General features: G+C 37.1%; 1 protein-coding gene across 4 annotated transcripts in view; it reads right to left on the reverse strand.

The window, feature by feature from the left end:
• Positions 1–24,260, reverse strand: part of LOC139947950 (short transient receptor potential channel 4-like) — a 162,963-nt gene that overhangs the window by 54,051 nt on the left and 84,652 nt on the right. The window contains exon 1 of one of the 4 annotated variants that reach the window (XM_071945831.1): positions 20,362–20,475. The exons of the other annotated variants lie outside the window; for them this stretch is intronic. Within the exon in view, the coding sequence (XP_071801932.1) occupies positions 20,362–20,475 (114 nt within the window). Of the gene's footprint in view, positions 1–20,361; positions 20,476–24,260 lie in introns of those variants that run through there. 4 annotated transcript variants of the gene reach the window in all.

Genomic DNA, 24,260 nt, shown 5'->3' on the forward strand with positions numbered 1-24,260 from the left:
TCGAGAGTCGTTGTAAACTTGTTGGTATCATGTGCTAATAAACACACACTGAGTGCAAATCGGCATTGCACTTCAGACGAGATGAGTATACTGTAACTATGCACTAGGGGGGTTGTGGCATTAAAATGTGCATCTATCATTAACACAATAATATAGGCTGTATCGTGATCAGTGATGCATGAATAGAATATTTTATGAATTTAAAAAGCGGCGGCGACGATGCACTGTCCAGTCCAGTACGATTCAAAACCCTGTGTATATGATAAGGATAATAAAGTTAAGCGTGGGTGTGTTCATTGAGTAGACCAAGTAGGGGTTGCGTGGGGGCGGAGCGGCAATTTCTTTTCTGCATGTTAGACATGCCATCCTAAAAATGTTCCTGATTTGTTTTTAAGGATTCAATGTTTTTTATTCGATTTAGAAAGAAAAAAAATCCCTACTACGACAGTAGCAATTTCGGAGTGCAGAAAAGCACAAATTGCGAGCCGTACTTGGAGAATCTTGCAACAACTTGCCATTAGAAGACATTTTATTTCCTCCAAAACGCATTGGCGAATACAGGGTGCCGGACTAGTCTGCCCATTTTGGTGGTGATCACTGGTTGTGCTGCATTTGGACCAAAAAAAGGGCGTGCAGCAACCACGTTACCGAAGAAAACTGGTTCCTCTGTCGTAACTCTCTCATTGCACATCATGGGTGGGGCTGCCCTAATACAATTGGAAAGTTTTCCTATCAGGAGTTTATTTTTGAAGTATGAGCAAGAATTTTTCATTTTTCATTTTGGTAGGGAGTTCAACGAATTTGTTGATCTTACGACCTTTGTCATTACAGCCTTGTCCCTAAGAAAATTACGTGTGCATAGACACTTCGGTGGCCCTTTTCTTCTTGGAGATTGCCTGGAACTGGTTACCTATACATATTAGGCCACTTAAAAAAAAATTGTTGATCGTCCCCGCCCGACCGTTCAAAACCCCCGATCCCATTTTTATTTTTAATCATAAAAAACAACCTTTTCAGCTATTTTTTTTTCAAAATGTACAGGTTTGAAAAGATGTTTAAAGAAGGTTTTTATTCATGTTGGCAAAAGCAAGAACAATTCTTCAAATATTTACTTGGGGCTCCACTGTGCTTTATAGTTGTTTGAAAAAGTTTACAGAAAATGTCCTCTAGGAGTTAAATTTGTTTGACAAAACTATTGAAAACATCAAAAACACACAAACCCTCTGTTTTAGTGATGATTTCTTTATTTTTGATTTCATATTTGGCATGTCAACAAAACTTAAAAAAAAGAAAAAAGAAAAAAAACCTCCCTCCTCATCCGCAAAAAAGGACGATCAACAATTGTTTTATTATGTGGCCTTACACTGTCTGACAAGCCCCCTCTATGTATAAACACCTGCTGTTACTATTTTTCTCATATCATGCGCTGCCTGAAGAAGTCATTAAAATACAAATTTCCCCTATTCTTCATTCAATGCTGCGTGTGTGACACATACTTAACTACAATAAAAGCTGATACAATAATGAGCAAAGTTGTTTTCCAGTCAGTAAAAGATCGAGTGCTCACGTTCACTTCCACTAACAGTTGATTACAAAACTAATAATTAATCTAAGTTCGCTTCGGGCCGTACCGTCTGAAGTGGTTTAAGCTTAATCCATATGCCTATAAAAGAGTATTTTTTGTTCAATTTTTAACATGAAATATTAACATACGGGTAGGTACGGTTATAGGAATGGGTGTGGTTGTTTACCAGCTTACAAACATTTACATACCACATTGGTAATAGTTATTTACGAAACATTGGTGCCAGACAAGTTGTTGTTATTTTGAGCGGTATTGGCATTGGTAGACCTGCATTAAACCAGTTGGCCTTCGTTGTATATACACACATTATTGACGGGTAGTCAATATTATTTCATGGCTATTTTTACCGTTGTCACCTTAACACAACAGAAAGTCCAACATTGAACCTGGAGGTGTTGGAAACCATCACACAGTATTATTCTTTCTGGTTTATTTATTAACTGCACTGGTGGTTAAGCAGGCTAAAAAGTGTATACGTAAAATATAGTTCAAATGAGTAATACAAATAAATATATGTAATATGAAATTGTTTAATAAATTGCAAGAAAAACCACAAAAGCAAATACAAAAGGCTGGAACTGACACTGGCGACCAAGCAGTCCCAAAAGTACACATTACAAGTAAAACTGGTGCTTAAAGCCATTACACACTTTCGGAACAGAAAAAAAAAATAAAAGTTCACAGATTTACAAATAACTTACAGGGCTTACAGAAGGTAAAGGTAAAAGACTTCTCTTGAAATATTATTCCATGAAATGCTTTACTTTTTGAGAAAACATTGAAACAATTATCAATTCTCGATAGCGAGAATTACGGATTTACTGTAAACACATATTTGTTATGTCATGAAACGGCGAAACGTGCGGAAACAAGAGTGGGTTTTCCCATTATTTTCTCCCGACTCCAATGACCGATTGAGCCTAAATTTTCACAAGTTTGTTATGTTATATATAAATTGTGATACACGAAGTGTGGGCCTTTGGAAAATATGGCTTTAAAGGAACAATATACATTATCCAGCTCCACTAAAGACACTCAGTTTTTGAAGTAAAAATAATGAATGAGTCACTTTCACCTTAACATTGAAGGCTTGATAAACACATCATGATCATGTTCAGCCTAATAAACCCCCTTAAGGTTCCAGCCCGCAATTACTGAGACAATATCCCCATGTTAGATCCTATGTAATGTTAGGTTAGCGTTTGAATAAATGGGTCCCCCACCCCGTGGGGATTTGTAGCTCGCATTGATCCGATGTAGTCAATTGTTTTCTCTCCAATCAATATTACTACACAGTTTTTAAGGACACTGACCATGTTAGTTCATGGGATCTGGTACGAATGTTTAACGCAGCGCAATCACTTGGTGGCCCACCTGGGAGATATTACTAGTGTGGCGTCTTAGAGCTAGAGAATGAATCATGAGCTCTCAAGGGTCTCGAGGCTTCAGATCCGGTAGAGTGGTCTTTTGAAGCATGAATTTCGGTAACTTAAAGGCAGGGGACACTATTGGCAATTACTCAAAATAATCGTAGCATAAAACCTTACTTGGCAACAAGTAATGGGGAGAGGTTGATAGTATAAAACATTGGGGGAAACGGCTCCCTCTGATATGACGGATTTTTCGAGAAAGAAGTTGTTTTCCACGAATTTGATTTCGAGACCTCAGATTTAGAATTTGAGGTCTCGAAATCAAGCATCTGAAAGCACACAACTTCGTGTGACAAGGGTGTTTTTCTTTCTTTCATTATTATCTTGCAACTTCGACGACCGATTGAGCTCAAATTTTCACAGGTTTGGTATTTTATGCATATGTTGAGATACACCAACTGTGAAGACTTGACAATTACCAATATCGGCCAGTGTCTTTACGGAGTATTACGTGTTTAGGAGGAGTATAGTTGTTGAGACAAGCATTTTGCTACTGCTTCTTATAATAATAACTAGTTCTTATACAGTGCATTTCACAATAGCCCTTTGTCATGCTGCATCCATTTTGGTCATTTACCTCGTAGACGAATAACAATAGTGAATGCCAATAAACATTTTTACAAATAGGAACAGACTATTTTGTTCTATCCAGCCTCGGTTTGGTAACATTGATATCAATGGGAGAAGTTCAAGATGGCTGCACCATGATAAAGTTATATATATAACCGTCTAAAATGCGTTTTACATTAGTACCCTGCATGGGCATGGGAACAATACATTCCTTTAATCTCTCTCAGCTCACTGGGGAGTATGCGCTCCAAAGGCTTTTTCCTATACACAATATCAACCTGTTCCCTCGCATGTACCCATAACCCACTAATTGATTCAATGTACAATTCTTAAGCATAGGGGATACAGAAATAAATATGTTTTTTATTCTCACAAACCGATGTGTTGTAAGCTCCTTATACGCCTCTCTTAATACTTATGCATGACGTCATAGTTCTTACCCAAAATGAGGCTATGGGCGCACTTCCCCCATCACTTGCAGTGGCTGCGCCCGTCGCCTCGTTTTGAGTTAGCATTGTGACGTACCTCATGCATAATTATTAAGAGAGGCGTATACTCTACTTTCCCGATTTCTGTGAACACAAATCCGCTGGCGAATCACTCGGTTGTGATTCGAACCCAAGAACTTTGAATTGCAACTTACAGTAGATCACCGAGATGCCCCGGTGGCTAAAGGCAGTTCGAATCCATATGTCTGGATTTGGGGATAACAACTGTTAATGTTTTCCATATCCACATTACTTCAAAGTGACAACTCTCAAAATGCTTTATAACTTTGAAAGCTGCTGTATGCATAAACGAATAAGTTTCGTATTGCCATTACTTTCATGAATGATCAAAATGTATACCTTGCCTTTGATGAACTATCCATGTTCAGGTAAACATGATCATAAAAAACATATTAATATAACACAAAGATACGACGAATACCAGTACATTCCTAAGTTTTTAATTAAATTGTTCACAAATGTATTAAATTTTGTGTAAGACCGGTACTAATAACGACTACGAGTAAAAGCCAAAAGCCGGACGAGACCTTTGTCTAATGTTCACAAAGTGACAAACTCCCTAACCTATAAAAAAGAACTGTCGGAGCGTGAAATTGTTATACGTAACTGTGGCGTGGAAAACAGGAACTACTGGCGTTCAGGGATCGTTTTTTATTCTCCACTTGGTAAAAAGTACCCAGTACAAAAATATTCGGCATACTGGGACACGTGAAACTCATTCCATTTTAGTTATTTTTTTCTGGTCAAATTTTTTAAATATTCGTTTGGGCTTTTTTATCTGTGCTGAAACAGAACTTTGATTCTTTTTGTTTAACTTCAGAAGTCGTAGAAATTTAAAGAAGTATTCGGCACATTGGAACAGATGAAAATCATTACATTTTTGTGAATGTTTGTTTTCTATTCAGTTTGTGAATATTCGTTTAAGCCTTTTCAGTTAGGACTGTGTTCATCCAACGCGGGAATTGTCGCTGCATGTTTCAGTGCTAAAACATACCTTCAATTATTTTTTATTTGATTGGCTCTTCGGTACAATGGAATGTTATCAATCAATTTATAATTTTATGGCCTCAATTATTTAGAAGCATATATGCAACCCCAGAAAATGTATTAAAGCAGCGTGTTTTTTGGAGCTTGGTTGGAGCAGGTCATGACGACAAAGCAAGACGATGGTGGCCCAGGCCCGGAAGGGACTCGTGAGACGGTCTCTGCGAAAGGCTCCCTAAGAGATAGTTCCAATCAAGATATTTATGCCCTTTTACCTTTGCGTGTGTTCACGGTGTCACTGCTGTTGTTTTTATTACATACTGTACTTATTTCACAGTGAACTAAATTATAAGTGTGCAAGTATTGTTTGAAGCTTCGCATGGTAATATGATAAGGGAGAGTAAACCTGCGGGTATCAACTATGTGTAGGTCTCTTTTGTGGCAGTGTGTTGGCTCTGAAAAGAGCCGGTGTGGTCTCCACGTTTCAAACAGTATACTCTGCTCGTGAGTTCAGTCGTAAAAAGGGATACCAAATATAATGAATTGGCAATAATGAATAAATGAACATATAAGTTCCGTACCAGCTACTCCTCCAGCCCACTCCAAGGTCGCGCAACGCCAAACGGTTATGTTTACAGAAAACACAGCCTAAACACTTCCGTATATATTAGATAAAATTGAAATGATCTCATATACGAGTGTATGCTTTAATTTTTAATGCGACCAGCCAGCGTTCAGTACTTTTGCCTGCTGAGTATGTTATCAACAATTAATGATCCACAACATCCGGCGGCATAAATGTAAGCTGTGCTCATTTATAACATGCACATAGAGGCGGGCATACGTTGTAGGTACAGCGATTGGGAGCGCATTTTTTTTTAATTGGCACTCTGTGGGCAATTTGGATAACTAGTCACGCTATAATTAAGTACATCTATAATACAAATCCGTATCCAGGGGCTACAGGAGCGCCCTCTGTGGTCAGATAGCTGAAATCCTGCGTTTGATATTGGTTATCATTTTACTTTTACAAAAGACTGCACTGCATGTTAATGGGGCATGATGTACCAGAGAACGTCTACGTTATTGTACAAATCATTTAGAGTGTAGGCCTATTGGGTGAAGACTTCGTTCTATTTGTGTTAAAGTAACGATTACCATTTTGCTGGCGAATTTTTGATATTTAAAAAAGAAAGACATTCGCCATGTGTTGTCAAGCTTGACTTGTTCGCATTATTATCTGGTGAAGGATTAAGCATCTACACGCAATCATTTTCATGTTCATATTTTTTCATTTTGACTGCGGTCATCTGGCGGTCATGTTTTGGGATATTAATATAGGTTCATAGCCCTTTCTCATTATAAACAAAAAGTGACATACGGTGAGAAAAACCTGACAGCAAGTGCTGTCAATCGGGTGTTCATTGGGATGGGGACATCATTTAAAGGAACTGGATACTATGTTTGGTAATTAATCAAAATGTTTATAAGCATAAAACCTTACTTGGCTTAATGAGCATTGGAGAGCTGTTGGTAGTATAAAACGTTGTGAGAAATGACTTTCTATGAAGAAACGTAGTTTTTTGAGAAAGAGGAAATTTCTCACTCGAATATTTGAATATGAGAAAGACCTTAGAAGCCTTTTTATGCAAATGCATAACAAAGCACACACACTTGTGCAACAAGTTTTTTCCTTTCATGATTTTCTTGCAACTTTGATGACCAATGAGCCCAAATTGTAACAGATTTTTAGATTTTGTAATGCAAATGCCGGTCTTTGACAATTACCAAACGTTTTCACTGCCTTTAACGAAACAGTTCACAGTTAGATGAAAGAATGATCAATTATTTGACATCAATGATTCTCTCGGACCTGCTTCCCTCATTTACTGAAGTCATGGTTGATCCTGGCTGTGTGAACTGGGTTTAGGGGCGTCTGACTAGCGCACATAAATCAATACTAATTTATTGACGAACAGCCAGCCATATGAGATTCGATAGCTTAGATGGTATAATCTGAGGCCACGTGTTCAAATTATACTTCACTCAAGTCGTCTGTGCTTTATGAATTGTTAAAGACGATCTGGTACCCAGGCGTCTGCATGTCGTCATCAGAATGACAAATTAATGCGTGGAATTAGAACGCAATGGGAGCACCTGGATTATCCGACCAAATGATACTTTCCGTTAACGAATTAATATAAAGGCACTAGGCACTATAAACGGATAACTGAAAATAATTGTTACCATAAAATCTTACTTGTAATGGAGATATGAAAGCACACAAACTAAAGTGCAACAATGATGTTTTTTTTCTGTCATAATTCTCTTGAAATTTCGATGGTAAATGCTCATGGTAAAACCCTGGTGTATGGTTAAAAACCCTTGCTCGGGGTGCTCAAACCCTTGCTGTATGATCATATCACTGCTCCGTGGCTAAACACCTTGATGGCCAAATTCAATACTCCTTTCGTTTGTGATGTCATGACATTAACACATAAAGAGCCCCATTAAGCTTCTGTGTATTCGTCCATGGCTCGTCACACCTTATGACTGAAGCTCTGATGCTCTGACACACCCCCAGGCATCCATATGTCGCGCTAGCCATGACTGCGCTATCCAACTCGCCGTACAAACTCATCCCTCTGGTTTTACGCAAAACGAAAACTTCCACCACTCTCACTACGTAAATCATCCAACGGGTGCTACACCCCGAGGTATCAAAGTATGCATTAGACTCTCGTCAATACCCTCACCGTACGTCATGTTCATCCGTCCAGCTAGCTATTATCATAACCTGGTTAAAGACACTGGACACTATTGGTAATTGTCAAAGACAAGTCTTCTCACTTGGTGTATCTCAACATATGCATACAATAGCAAACCTGTAAAAATTTGAGTTGTCGTCAAAGTTGCGAGATAATAATGAAAGAAAAAACACCACTGTCACAAGAAGTTGTATGCTGTCAGATGCTTGATTTCGAGACCTCAAATTCTAAATCTGAGGTCTCGAAATCAAATTCGTGGAAAATTACTTCTTTCTCGAAACTACGTCACTTCAGAGGGAGCCGTTTCTCACAGGGTTTTATACCATCAACCTCTCCCCATTTCTTTTTACACCAAGAAAGGTTTTACGCTAATAATTTATTTTGAGTAATTACCAATAGTGTCCACTGCCTTTAAGAAGCAAGCATCTTCCTCTCGTCATCTCCTCGCTGTATAAGTTTTGACTCCTTCGTGCGGATGATGTTTATGTTTGTTTTATAGCGGGCGTTCCCCTGGCTGATTTCTGTACTAACATTTCAACACGACGTGTCTTGTATCAAGCAAGGAGCTATTTTTTTTGTAGATCAGACCAGGCTAATGTGTTGTTTAACTGACCCGTGGGCTTACTAAATCCTAGACTTGACTCGTGCCAATCTCAGAGAACTGTTGTTTTGTGGTTCCCCGACCTGTTCCATTCTTGGGACCACAATAGCTACATTTTGACGGCGGCATGTATGCTTAAGGACCTTCCGCACGAGAACGGGACTAGAATCAAGTCTAACTAAACTCCTGCTCTTTGACAAAAAGTCATTCTAGTCCAACATTATTAATGTCATCATCCATTAATTTGCTTTAGCCCTGCTCGTTTATACATATTTCTCTCAAAGCAACCAGTCTGTGTTCAAATGTTTTCTTGTTACCTGTTGTAAATTCTAGAGAACTCGAGGTGCACTACAATTTCAGATGGTTTGTTTACTTTTTAACGTTGGCTCGATAATTCTATAATTATAGTCAGTCCAGCTCCTACATTAATGTCATCCGCCATTCGCTTTAGCCCTGCTAGTTTATACATATTTCTCTCAAAGCAGCCCAGTTTTATAAATGTTTTCTTTTTACCTGTTGTCTTGTCTCCTTCTTTATAGTTTGTCTGTGTCTAGGCTGTCTTTTACATGCCTAAGTTGGCTTAATCTGACCATTTCATACTCTCTTTATTTTGGTTGACATAATAGATTAACTATTTTACCTCCATCCTGTGTGCTTATTATTTTGGTTAGCTGTGTAATATTGTGTATAAGTTATATCTTGAGAAGAGTAGTATGAAATGAATGTTGACTTGAATTGAATGTTGCTGTTTACTCCAAACATGGACATAAATATCTCTCAATTGGTAAAGTTCATCGTATAATGAGTCGTAATGTCCGCTACGTTTTCTATATTTAGGTAAATCAGTCTTAAATTCAATCAGTGAGAATACATTTGTACAAAATAATAAAATCAGTGAAACTACTTTTGTTTTGTTTATAATGCGTACAAAACGTTTTTTTTCCCCAGTGTTTTGTATAAGTACTTTATCCCTCCCCCTCCAAATTTTCGAAAATAGCAAACCAATTAAAAGTAGACAAAATGTCGGGTGAGCAGAGCTTTTGGATTCAGTAAGAGCGGTAAATAAAAAAACATATAAATCGGTCTCTACATTGTAAACGACAGCAGCGGTGCAGCTCTGAACTCGCTCCTCTAATAAGATTTAATAAAAAGCATATTAATGATAAATGTATACTGTATCACAACACACAACGCAATGCATGGCTTGGTACTGCCTACTACAAGCATTTGTTATTTAATTAGTTATTCGAATGTCAACCTCTATCTACGTACATGGATACTGAAGGCCAAAGTCATAGTTTTGTGTTTTGTTTTGTTGTTGTTTTACCCCAAAATGATCATACGGAATACACGAAAAGGCAATTTAACCAACCGGGTATTGTCCGATTATGCAAAGCGAGGAATAATTTGTCAAATCAACATCCTGAATTTATTCAAAGTATGTCATTTAGGATTATCAAGAGTGAAACGTATATCAAGGAACCATCTTAAAAATGTTCTGTGGTCCTAGTTTTATTTTGGCTGTATAGATGGTTTTAAGTCCATGTTTGGCCTTGGGAACCTTGTCTTGTTTTGGGTTTTAAAACTGTTGTCACGCTGCTTCCTATTTTGATGGTGTTCAATTGGTTTTGTTTTTGTCAAGTTTACTGTTGTGTGATTTTAATAACTTTTGAGTTCTTATCTTATAATTTTATCGTTGGCAGGGGTCTGGCTGTACACATATGTAAAATGACACTTGTCAACTTTTTTTAAACCATAACTGCCCCTGTCCAGCTTTTGTGTCAGACTTTGAGGCCAAAATGAGTGATACGATGAGACTGACTGCTGTCCATACGTTCATTCTGTAAAGAAGTCGAATAGAATTTACAGTTCACAGTCAAAATCAGATGAAAACATAATCAATTAATGAAATGAATGAGATTCTGGGATCTGCTTCTCTGACTTATAGGCCACCCTTTCTGATATTTGTATGTTCCTCGAAATAGCTCAGAGTAAATAATACCCAATATCTAATATTGAATCTCAACTACACATGTATAAGTAATTCCCAGTATCAACACCAAGGTGTATTTTTCAATCTATTTATCTGAAGTTTGATTTAGAAAATGTTATTCCTTATTTAAGTAGGCTCTACACCCTGTTTTATATGAAAATACATCCCCATTCACGATGTCATAACTAGTTGGCGTAGCTCTATACCACACTTCCCCTATGATCAGTCAAGCAATGAAGTCACAGCCTCCATCCCACAACCATGCCTGCATGTGATTGGTGATTTCTTCATTACTGTCCAGGCTCCTCGCCCTTTTGCATTTTCTCTCCCTAATTACAGATATACCATACCGATATCCGCTGTAGAAATGTCAGCTGAACTTATAAAACGGAGCTCGACTCAGCTCTAAATTAATTTGTAGTCAATTTTGGCATGCATAAGGGGGAAGCATAAGGGTGTATACACCTAAGAATAAAGGTAGTTCTGGCTAGTGTACACCAGACAAGGTTGGAAAATGTTGGTCATCCGAAAAAGGATGATATCGAATTTGGACCATTATTTTTTTAACATTATTTGTAAATAATAAACTCACTGTTCGTGAAGATTTCCGTAAGGATGAGTTTTATCAAATCACCATTTTATGGTTTCATAGAAGCATTTAAAGGCAGTGGACGCTTCTGGTAAACAGTATTGTGCAAAAGCCCACACTTGTGTATCACCAAAATATATATAGAATAACAAAGCTGTGAAAATTTAGGCTCAATCGGTCATCGGAGTCGGGAGAAAATAACGGGAAAAAATACCTTGTTTCCGCACGTTTCGCCGTGTCATGACATAGGTTAAAATAAATCCGTAATTCTCGTTAGCGATAATTGATACTTGTTGTAATGTTTTCTCAAAAAGTAAAGCATTGCATGGAATAATATTTCAAGAGTAGTCTTTCACCATTACATTTTGTAAACCCTGTAAGTTATTTGTAAATATGCGAACTTAAATTTGTGTTTCTGTTCCGAAAGTGTATAATGGTTTTAATGTATGTACATTATTTTGTAAAAATAAGAGTTGGATTTGAACCAACGACCTCCGGATTTGCGTGCTGTGGTGCTCTCTTCATTCAATCCAAAATTATTTAAAATTTACCCAGTCAGTTTCCTTTGTGGCCTATTACTCTTATAATATGAACTACGACTTAGATTTCTATAGAAACCCTAGGTTCCTATGAACCTTTATACTGAGCCGATCTTGGCAATTTCTTCCTTTGAGTTTTAAAAGTACAGTACATTGTGGGGTGAACCATGAACATTCCCTACAACCGTTGTCGTTAGAAACCTAGCCTGAAGACAAATTCAACTCTCCACGTGACGGTATTGTCCTCTTTCTTCACAAAGCCAATGTAAAATCATCGACTCATTTGTAAGCAGAACGACACACCCCTTAAAGGGGAGATCGTTTGGTAATCACTCTTAAAATTATGGCAATAAAACTTACTTGGTTTAGAAGTTATACAGCAGCTTTCGATACAAAGCATTTTGAAAATCATTAATGCTACGAAGTATTAAAGGCAGTGGACACTATTGGTAACTGTCAAAGACTAGCCTTCACAGTTGGTGTATCTCAACATAAAATAAAAAACCTGTGAAAATTTGAGCTCAATCGGTCATCGAACTTGCGAGATAATAATAAAAGAAAAAAAAAAACACCCTTGTCACACGAAGGTGTGTGCGTTTAGATGGTTGATTTCGAGACCTCAAGTTCTAAACCTGAGGTCTCGAAATCAAATTCGTGGAAAATTACTTCTTTCTCGAAAACTATGGCACTTCAGAGGGAGCCATTTCTCAACATGTTTTGTACCATTACTCGTCACCATGTAAGGTTTTATGCCAATAATTATTTTGAGTAATTACGTAACATTATGTTATTCATATCATCGCTCTTCCAAATATTTCAACAAAATTAAATTCCAACAAAGTGCAACCGAATATAAATACATCACATGTGCCAGTGAACAGTATTCAAAAATCATACTCGTTATATTACAAATTCTTCCGAAATCTAAGCACTCAATTCAAACCAAAATATTCGAACATTCCAAACGCTAAAAAAAGTCCATCTATTCGTATTCAACGCTTTTTTGTGGTCAAATTAATCTTTTAAAGTCATCGGATTTATCAACATACAGCTGAAGCTGGATTGTATCCAGTAGAGAAATATTAACCAATCTTAAAAAGGGTCTTAAAGGCACTGGACACGTTTAGTAATTGTCCAAGACCAGTATTCACTTGGTGTATCCCAACATACGCATAAAATACTAACTCAGTGAAAATTTGGACTCTAATATGGTTATCAAAATTGCAAGAGAATATTGAAAGAAAAACACCCTTGTTTCATATGCATAATAAAAGACTTCAGCTGAGAAGTCTTTTATTTTTTGAGTTAAAAGTTACTTCTTTCCCAAAAACTATGTTAACATCAGAGGGAGCCGTTTCTCACAATGTTGTATACTATCAACAGCTCTCCATTGCTCGTTACCAATTAAGTTTTTTTTATGCTAATAATTGTTTTGTATAATTACAAATAGTTTCCAGTGCCTTTGATAATGTACATTAGTTTGTGCCAATCTAAGAAAATGTCTTAACGTGTATGTGTCATTGGATCAGTCACTCAGGTGTCTATCCTCACACCCTAAGTGCTGTATGCTGAATAGAAGTCGTCTAGTTCACACTAACAAAACAGCCGCACACAAACACACATCACAGCTTCGTGGTTCGCTGTTTTATTAGCCGGCCAGACAGTTATTTTTTTGTCTTTAAACCTTGGTTTTCTCTCACCCAGGGTTCTGTCATGTTTTGTTTGGTGAGTTGAGAATCAATTTAACGGCTGTTACATGTCATTTCAGGTTTGAAAATTAGATAGTGTTTGTGTACTTTGTGATCCAAATATAAAGATTATCCCAATATTTCATAATGGTGAACTCAGATCAGAATTGACGACTGTTTTATGTATTTTCAAGTAGATAATCGGATACTGGTTTATATGATAACCTCAGTATATTGAGATAAACTTCCTTTCATTTTTTTCTTTGATCAGTCAGATTTGTCAGATTCATAATTAACGGCTGTTGTATGTGGCTGATTAAATTTTGTTTTTAAGGATTCCCTTTTTTTAATCGATTTATAAGAAAACAAATTCCCCGTAGAAAAGCACTACGACAGTGGCAAATTCGTAGTGTAGAAAACAAAGTTCCGTCCGGTTTTAAGAGGAATCGAAAATTCCTACATTCAGCTACCCTGAGTTCATTTCATATTTATTTATTGTTCTTCTTGTAGCCCCATACCAAGAGTGGATTTTAGCCTTTTGGGGGCGAACGTGCATAAAAAAAATTATTTTCGGGTGTTGTGTGAAAGGCGACCAGTTCATGCATCTGGTGTTGTCAGCTCCATCAGCACTAATGGTCTTTCACGTGTACACCACGACCTCCATGCATAATTTATTCCACAAAAACAACTATTTTACTAAGCTCTTCAGTTTTTATCATGTCACTGTTAGCCTTTTTGAGATGGTGGCCACTGTAGGAGTGCACTGTGTGGTTTGGGTGTAGATACAGACGGATTTACCCAAACCATACAGTGTTATAGTAATGTGTTCACCAGACCTAAAGAATAGTGTCAGTGAACGATTTTACCTTGTATATAGCAGAGCGAAATGCTGTGCAAAATGTGTCAGTTGCTACTCATCATTTGCAAATGATAAAATCATCATTTGCTAAATCATCATTTCAGCACTCAATATTATAACATTCAGTGCGCACAAACCATTTTCAGTCGAAATACTTTGTTATATGCAAATGAAACCATTCCCTATGTGTGATAGAAGTGGTTAGTGCTGCAATTCAACTAAGTAAGCGACCTGACAGATAAAGTACACAACTTCAGATGTACATGTACCTGCAACATTCATCATTTGCGCTCAATATTATAGCATTCAGTGCGCACAAACCATTTCCAGTCGAAATACTTTATTATATGCAAAGTATTGCTGGATGAAACCATTCCCTTTGTGTGAAGAAGTGGTTAGTGCTGCAATTCAACTAAGTAAGCGACCTGACAGATAAAGTACACAACTTCAGATGTACCTGCAACATTCATCATTTGCGCTCAATATTATAGCATTCAGTGTGCACAAACCATTTCCAGTCGAAATACTTTGTTATATGCAAAGTATTGCTGGATGAAACCATTCCCTTTGTGTGACAGAAGTGGTTAGTGCTGCAATTCAACTACGTAAGCGACCTGACAGATAAAGTACACAACTGCAGATGTACATGTACTTGCAACATTCATCATTTGCGCTCAATATTATAACATTCAGTGCGCACAAACCATTTCCAGTCGAAATACTTTGTTATATGCAAAGTATTGCTGGATGAAACCATTCCCTTTGTGTGATAGAAGTGGTTTAGTGCTGCAATTCAACTAAGTAAGCGACCTGACAGATAAAGTACACAACTTCAGATGTACATGTACCTGCAACATTCATCATTTGCGCTCAATATTATAACATTCAGTGCGCACAAACCATTTCCAGTCGAAATACTTTGTTATGCAAAGTATTGCTGGATATAACCATTCCCTATGTGTGATAGAAGTGGTTTAGTGCTGCAATTCAACTAAGTAAGCGACCTGACAGATAAAGTACACAACTTCAGATGTACATGTACCTGCAACATTCATCATTTGCGCTCAATATTATAGCATTCAGTGCGCACAAACCATTTCCAGTCGAAATACTTTGTTATATGCAAAGTATTGCTGGATGAAACCATTCCCTTTGTGTGATAGAAGTGGTTAGTGCTGCAACTCAACTACGTAAGCGACGTGACAGATAAAGTACACAACTGCAGATGTACGTACCTGCAACATTCACATGAACTTATCATATCTTCATTTATATGAACTAAACACTTTAAAGGAGACGTTTTGCAATTACTCCATAAATTAATGACCTTAACAATTACATGGTGAAGAGCAATGGAGAGCTGTTGATATTATATTGATAGAAACGATACCATTTGAAGCAAGGTACTTCAAGAGAGAGAGAGAGAGAGAGAGAGAGAGAGAGAGAGAGTGAGAGAGAAAGATAATTTTTCACCAACGAATTTGAATCTGAGAAAGGCTTCAGGCCTAAAGCCTTTCTCATGCATCTAAAAACACATTATGTATAACAAGGGTGTTTATTTTACTATTATTTACTCGCTACTCTGATGAGCAACTCAGCCCAAATTTTCACCGGTTTTGTTAAGTTATGCATTATTTTGTAATAAAAGTGAGGGTTTTTGACAATTACCATAATAACTTAGCTTGAGTGTTTTCTTTTAATGAAAAAGCACCATAAAAGTTATATGGCATTTAAATGGATATTGGAAATAATTTTTCAAAATGAGCATTGGAACAGTAACCTCGTATCGTTCGTTATCAATATTTGTCATGTTTAGATCACACGATCGTAAACTTGTATCTTATTGGCCTACCTGCAAGATTTAGAAAATAGAATGAGCTGATTGCAAACTGCTTATCAACCAAAAGGACATTGGTATAAACGCAAACATTTGTTAATGTATTCATGTATTTTCAATTCACCACTTATGTTGCACTTAGTTACATGTTCTTGCTGGTTGTGTTGTCATAAATCATTCGAAAACGTCGCCATGCAATCAAAACGATCAGGCCGTTAACTTTTTATGCATGTCTTAAAAATGTCAACTACCTTGCATATAGTGCAAGCATTTTGTAAGTTATGTGCAAAAAGAAACTCATGCATTGTAAAGGAGAAAAAAAAACACGATATCAGTCCGATTTTGTGCTATGTCGTCTTGAAGAGAAACATCATAAAGACGTTTAATTTTGACGGGACACATTTTCATTTCAAAATCCACCTGCTTGTACTCTTGAAAGTCGGTATATTGAACTCCCTTTTCTAACGTCAAACTGCCGAGTGCTCTAATAATAATCACCAATCCGTAGAATAACTAAGATTAAGTTTTGGATTTCATATTTGTGTTGAAATCACTTTGATTAGGCGTATATGATACACACATCATGTGAATGTTCTATGTGTTCATAGATGATAAACGACCTCTCCAAACCGTATGTTGTCCTGAAAGGGAGGGTATATTTTTACAGACGCCAGATGTTAAAAGTCCCAGATAATTCTATTGAATGACCAATATAAATATTGTACTCTCACGTGTGTAAAACACATACATGCAGCTTACAGTTAAATGTATCCCAAAGGTACTACATGACTTAATGTAACCGAATTCATGTACATTAATTTAACCAAACCCTTAATGTAGCCCAAACCCAGTACCCAAGATGAGGACTTTAGCCAAAACCCCTGTACCTTAGTGTCCAAAACTTAATGTAATGCTCCAACCCTGTACCTAAGGTAAAGGTGAATTAAATGTATCCATATCTTTGTACGTTAATGTAGCCCAAACATACATGTAACCCCAATCCCTTTATTAAAAGGTAACCGGACCCGGAACTAAATGTAGTCAAATCCATGTAGGACCTACCTTAACGTAGCCTTAACCCCAACTTTGTAGCCCAAACCCTGAGGTAACCCAGGATTAAACGTAGTCAAATCCATATATAGACATGTACCCTAATGTAGCCCAATCCCCGTCTTTGTAGCCCAAACCCTGTACTTGAGGTAAATAAGAACCGTATCCAAATTCCAGTACCTTAATATATAGCCAGGACCATCCTATACCCAGCCCTACACTGTACCCGTTGTATATACATTAATGACCCAGGCTACACTTTGAGTGGCTCGAAGACATGTCAACATGGTGTCCATGTCCACATGGTGTCCATGTGACAAAATGTTTAGTTTAGGTATCAATGTTTGAGAATCCACACTAAGAAATCGAAAATATCGGCTACAAATATCTCTTGGGTGTTTACCTATCGCGATATTATGACATGAATGTAAATTTGCGAAAAGTTTTCCAATAACATTGTCTCAGATCAGGTTGTGTGGTATATTATAGCTCTATGGTATAACTATAAAACAAAATACATACATCTGTACATTTGTTTTGCCTTCTAAGTCCCGATCGACCAAATAAAGTAACATGACTAAACTTTATTTTTCTCTCAAAATGTTTGTATTATTCAGTTTTACTGTTACCCTGTAAACAATAAGTTACTCTGATCACCAAATGAAAATTATTAAAACGATTTTGTGCAGTAAAAGTCCGTAATGACATGCCCCGTCGTCACTCAGAACAAACACAATCAAACCCTAATCTAGTTAGATCTCAATTTAGAATGTTACAACCATGACCAAATAATCCGCCAATCCAAGACAAGCCGTCTACTGTCACAACAACTGCACCAAACAAAACACAATTATCTCCTTGAACTTTATTATTTAAATACATATTTGCAAATTAGGTTTGCATGTTAAATAAAACCACATAATATTGTGATTGCAAACCGACTTTAGTATGTCGGGTCACGATCACGATTTAATTTAACTAATGATTTATTTAAGCGAGTACTGAAATTTGACAATCGTAAACAGATGGTCAAATTTTAAAGGAATACCATGTTGATGTAGAATCCAATATCTCCAGCTCGTATTCGAAAACAACAATCTTTACTCTACCTCGATGTTAATTAACAGCAAAACCCAAACAATTTGCGAAGCTACGGTCTATAGGGACTTCTAAAAACGCCAACGAGGGGGCAATATTTCATTGGAGTTTTATCAGCCCCGTTCGTTCGGCAGGGGCAAATATTTCCTCCGAGTCGGTCTGGCCCAAAGCAATCCGAACCGGTCGAGTATGAAAACATTGTACGGTCACCACCTGCTTTAGCACACACCGATTACTCACGCGTAATGCCAACCATAAAACCCCAATATTGGAGGGGAAAAAAAGAAGGCTTGCCCCCCCCCCCGTGTGTATGTCACAAATATAAGCTGATGATAATCAGTAATATTCCTTTAATATTTATAAACAGGAAGACACAATCCTACAAACTGTTTTTGTAAGAAATAATAATCTAATTCTTAAGGGACAATGTAATTTTGTTTGGATTGTAATGGTGTCTGTCTTGAGACATTATACTCTATGGACGGTTGTAGATTAAAATAAAAATTTAATCAACTTTCAGATTGTTATTATGATTAATACATTGGACAGATACAAAACTAGTTCCTGCGTATACTATGTACTAAATGCATTCTTCAAAAAAGTTGTGGAAATGTCTTCGATTTTAAGATTTCCTTTCTTAGAGAGCACAGGGGGAAAACATGAGCTGTTATCGACAAATAAGCCATTGATCTTAATTCGCTTTTAAGATGGATTTTCTTTTTTCTTTTAAGTAAAGGGAAACAAATTTGCTTTATCAACAAATAAGCCACTGATCCTTATTTGAAACAGTTGTGGAAATGGCTTTGCTCGTAAGATGGATTTTCTTTTCTAGAAAGTACAGAGGAAAATAAGAGTCTTATTGACAAATCAGCCACTGATCTTTAAAGTGTACAATTCTCAGAAAGCATTAATGTAAATCGAATTCCCCCCGTCGGTCAACTTAACATTTGATTTCTTTAAAAGCAAACCTTTCACTGTAAGACACGACCATCAGAGCTTGCTTTGTTTCCTTCATTAATAATCCTACCATTGAAAATGCTCTCATTGGTGTTAAGATTCTAGAGGAAGATAGCACGTCTTGCCTCAGGAATCTTCTATTATTAGGTCGATCTTTAGTTTGATTCTACTATCAGAACATCATGAGGGTACTTAATCAAATGAAAAAGTAGAACATGCCATTCAAATGGTCAAACCCCTGATCGGCACAAATGACTGTTTTTTTTTTATTGCAATACATTGTATACACGTCACTGAACACAACCGAAGCAGCAAAAACTAATCCCACATGTTGTTAAGAAATTATGAAAAAATGACATCAATTTTATAAGAAGGGGCTGAGCTGGAACACAGCTACTACAGCGCGCAAGTTTCAGTGGCAAGACTAGATTTGTCATACGGCATGTAAACAAATTAATCAGGATCGTGGCCACTATTACCTCTTTCCCCTTTTTGTTTACATTTCTCGAAGCTTGCAATTCACAAAGATGTTTTTTCCAGCACTCATAGTAAAAACTCGATCTGTCACACTGAATTTAAACATACGAGTGCATCAAATCACGTTTAGGTTGATAAAGAATTTAGCTTGTCTCGAAAGGTACTGGGCAAAAATTGAATATTTGTTTTGGAAACATATGGGCATGTTAAAGATGAATACACAAACCAGCAATGACATTTTGAGCGATTTGTGATAACAAAAAATGTGAAACTAAGTCAAGTTTTTATAAATATCTCTCTAAAAAAGTACTTCGGGAGTCGGTACACTTTTGTGCATTCAGTTACAAGTTTTACTTTGCGCTATTAAATTTTGAAATTGAAAAATAATGAGTTGTTTATAATTGATTCAAGCTGAAGCATCTCAGCTATCGTTTGAGTTCACGTTGAGTTTTAACGAATTAATTCCAGTATTGATAATTACGTGTTGGTATCGGGCAGTATGTGATAGCTGAAGGTCAGCTTCGCATAATAACATAGCCACATTATGCAAGACAAAATAATATTAAAAGTGATTAAAATATCGATTGTCAAAACAGAAACACATTACTGAATGTTTGTTCGAACGCTTAACAAACTCATTAGCAATCAAATAACGCCGCTAATTATTACAAATGATCCCTCATTATACTCAACAAACATTTCTCCAAATCCAAGACAACACCACTTTTCCTCTGTGATGTGGTCATGGCATAAAGGTATTTTGTTAGTCACGCTAAGCACAATGCACTATAAGGTGTAAAATGCAATATGATTTGGTGGTAACTTACAGACATTCTTCTCGCTCCGTGACCCCCATGTCCATGTCCATGTCCTCGATTATGATGAGGAATTGTTCTCAAATACAAGGGTTTCTCAGTGATCACCGGTGCCTCATCAGTCATCTCTCTCCCTCTCGGTCTTTAAAACCCTCTTGTCACACCAGACTTGGTCTAGAATCTACAAACACCATCTCCCAGCTAGGAATCCAACTTGATAAGTCCAAATGTTGTTTGTGAATGAGGAGTTATTGACGTAGGCCGGGGTTGGGATACGTGCGTATAGCGTAGCCTCCCGTTCCCTCCTCTGATCAGTGAGGTAGACCGTGCAGATGGATATCAAACCTGCAACTTTCAGCTTTTGCAAAAAGTGGTGACACAATCTCAAAACGAGTTGTGCTGTTTTGGGTTTGTAGGTTGTAGTTGATACCGCTATTAAATTGATCGCTTTTCCCAAAGGACTCTTAATTATCCATAGCTTGTCGTCTCTCCATCGGATATTAAAGCAACTTGATAGCGTTGGCTTTCTGCGTATACAATTGTTTTGTTTTCTTCTATATACGGTGGAGGTGTTAGATTGAGAAAGAGGTTGCGGTTTGATAGATGACGAAGATGTGTGTTGGTGAGATGTGGACGTGTGGTCTGATGATCATCATGTGCAATCCTTCGGGCACCACACGCCAACCCCCACACCAAGATAGTAGTGCAGGTCAGTCAGTCCACCTTGCTTTAAGCAAGAGCTGGTCAAAACGTCTGACTTGCGATTCACCCCTTCCGTGCAAACACTGGTTCTTCTACAAAGACGTGCCGATTCACTAACAAGGAGTTGGCCAACATGTAAATGTCTCTTAACTCAATTACGGTTCCTATCTCCCACCACTATGAGGTGCTGTATACATTGCTCGTCGTGGAGCTATAGCAAAACGTCGGTGAACAAATACACACGATAGATAGGCTATATAATACTCTGGTATCTCACCCAGTCGCAGAATGCTACGAAACCAATAGGAAACTAACTTACAGGTGCAATGAAGCATACACACATCGTCAAGTGAGCGTTAAATATTCATAACCTCAAGAGTTTATGCAGCCATTAAAAATGATAAACTCAAGGAGAAAACGGTACTATAAACACACACAATTTATATTATTATCATTATGAACTACTACTTCAACACTTCGTGAAAATAATACTTTGTTTATCACGTCATAATCTGACGAACGCGTGGATCATAAGGAAAATATACGCTAAATTTCCCGCCCCAAAAAACTCACCTTTTCTTTCGGGGGCGGCGGTTCAATAAAAAACACGGTCCTTTCCTTCTTCCTTTTCTCCCTTTTTGAGTTCTTCCCAGAAGATGAATTCGTACAATCCAACCGACAGTTGTTTTTGTGAGCATGATTGTTCGCCATAACTGCGTCGAGTGGGTTGCCTCAATCTTCTCGTTTTTTCCCTACCAATAGATTGTCTAATTTGCCTTGTCAGGGATAGATGAAGATGGATAACATTTTAGTATCTCCAGATAAGCGCAAGTTACTCATTAAACAATGTTCAATGTGCCCGGAGCTCCCTTTTCTTCTTCTTCTTCAAAGTAATTCATTTAGATATCCAGAAATCGTCTGCGATCAGCGTCTATTATTTCTTTCCAACAACCGGCTTAAAATAAAGTGTAGAAGCAACTGGTGTGACTGTCAGCGATGCTGTAGACATTTATATATATACACACATCGCGTATCATTGGTGATTTTGATAATTATTTCGTGATCAGTTTGAGCAGATAGGGTTCTGCCATTTAAATTAAATTATCCGAATTAAATGGACAAAATGCATATTGAAGGGCGGATATCCCTGAAGGCCGAGGCCAGGAAAGTCAGGCCAGAAAATTTTAAGTGCTCGGGTTCAAACCACAAATAAACTCTAATTTCTGGTCTTAACAAACGCAGACGAAAATTAATTTATATATATCTTACGTTTTATTTATAAGTAATAGATAAGAAGTTATTAACCCATGATTTTTGACAAAATGACCGTCATGTTTAGATTGAAAACGTTAGCAACATTCCTTAGACGGTGGATGCACTTTCAATTCGGGTTCAAAAAAACACAACAAAAATAAAATAACATAAGTTGTTACTGACCTGCAAATTGTATGCATCATTGCCCATGTGCGACGAGTACATTCAAACATAAATAATAATCCCATCATTACGTGTCACGTTACTTTACGCCAACGTCCACCCTCTTTAAATTCCACCTCAAATTAATGAAATGCGTCAATTTTTAATTAGATTGCCTGAAAAGGAAACTTGATAAACAACACACAAGCACGTCAGGGCTCAATTTCATAGAGCTGCTTAAGCAGAAAATACTGCTTAACACTTTTCTGCTAAGCAAACATGGGCAGGATACAAGTCGCAGAATGTACATGGCATTATTTAAGCTGGTTTACCCTTATGTTGGTAAGCATAGTTTTGTTGTGCTTAGCTACTTTCTATGCTTAGGCCCTTTGAATTTGGACCCAGTTGCTGTATATTCATCTTTGTACAATTTGCTACAATCTGTCGGTATTTAATTTGCTCTTGTATGAGCGGCAAAACTTGAGCGAGATAAATCCAGCACGGTACGTCATTGTTGGCGTACTCGACAAACCACTCCAGGTATCAAGGACTCTTCAGTCAATGATAGCTGATGATGCACCTACGGGCCACACTGTGGACAGGAAATCAGCAATTCCTAGCCCAACTACAAACCACTCTCTGAGAGTTAGACAAGTCGTATTTGTACCTCATTCTCAATTGCCATGGAATTAAATTCTCACGCAAACACGATTGTTTGTACTTGATTGGTTGACTGGACATAAACAGTATCTCATCTTGAGGCTTGAAAAGTGACCGTAAAACTTAATCATCATCAGTGCCCAAAACAACGTCATGGAAACCAAAATTGTTGTCATAACTACCGATCACCAATTTGTTGACTTCGTTTTTGTATCTTCGGGATCTGAACAGTGCTATTGCAAATGTATTGAAAAGTTGAATGTGTATGTTCCCTTTGATTTGTAAAAATAATTTGTATTTATACACATTTAACACAAAAAATATATCCGTCTTGAAATTTTCACATTTGTTTGAAAAAGACGAAGTGCCACTTGGGCAGTCCAATTTTGAGAACATTTCGAGAATTTTTTAAAAAATTCGTATTAATGTGGTAAATTAATTCAATTCTCTATGCTTGAAATTTAAACTTTTGGAAGAAAAAAAAGAACAAAAACCAAACCAACACCCAAACACACCCAACAAACAAATAAAATGAACGCCCAGTTTCGACAACTCTTGTAGTTCATATAAAAAACCCAATAATTGATTGATCTAGAGGTGTAGAGGTGTGATTGAGCAGTTTGCATTTGTGGAAACTCTTACAGTATCTTTGCCTGGCAGAGTGTGGGATGGAGTTTCACAATCTGTGTGGGTGACTTCCCCAAAGAGGACTGCAATCTTCCTAATCCAATATATTCATTATTTATTCATGAACTTATTATGGATGCACATTAAAAATGTCTTCAGCTGGTTATACATATAGTCCTATAATTATAACAGCTCTCTAGAACTTAGTCGACTATGCAAGGTACTACCTGAACTAAACGAAAGATTGGTTGATATGGGGTTTCCACCATTATCATTCAGAAATAACTCTTATGTAAACAAACAAGAAGATCTTTTAAAAATCCCATATTTCATAACTTCCCGCGATGATATATGGAACAACATTAGATGAAAGGATATACGTTAGGTAATCACTCTTAAGCTTACTGGCAATGGTTAGAGGCAAACCTTGGCTCTAAAAATTATGAAGCATTTTGAGAAACAAAGAAATTTGGTTATGTAAAAAGATAACAGTTTGTGTGCCCCAA

This window comes from Asterias amurensis, chromosome 15 (genome assembly GCF_032118995.1).
Source record: "Asterias amurensis chromosome 15, ASM3211899v1".
Taxonomy (NCBI): domain Eukaryota; kingdom Metazoa; phylum Echinodermata; class Asteroidea; order Forcipulatida; family Asteriidae; genus Asterias; species Asterias amurensis.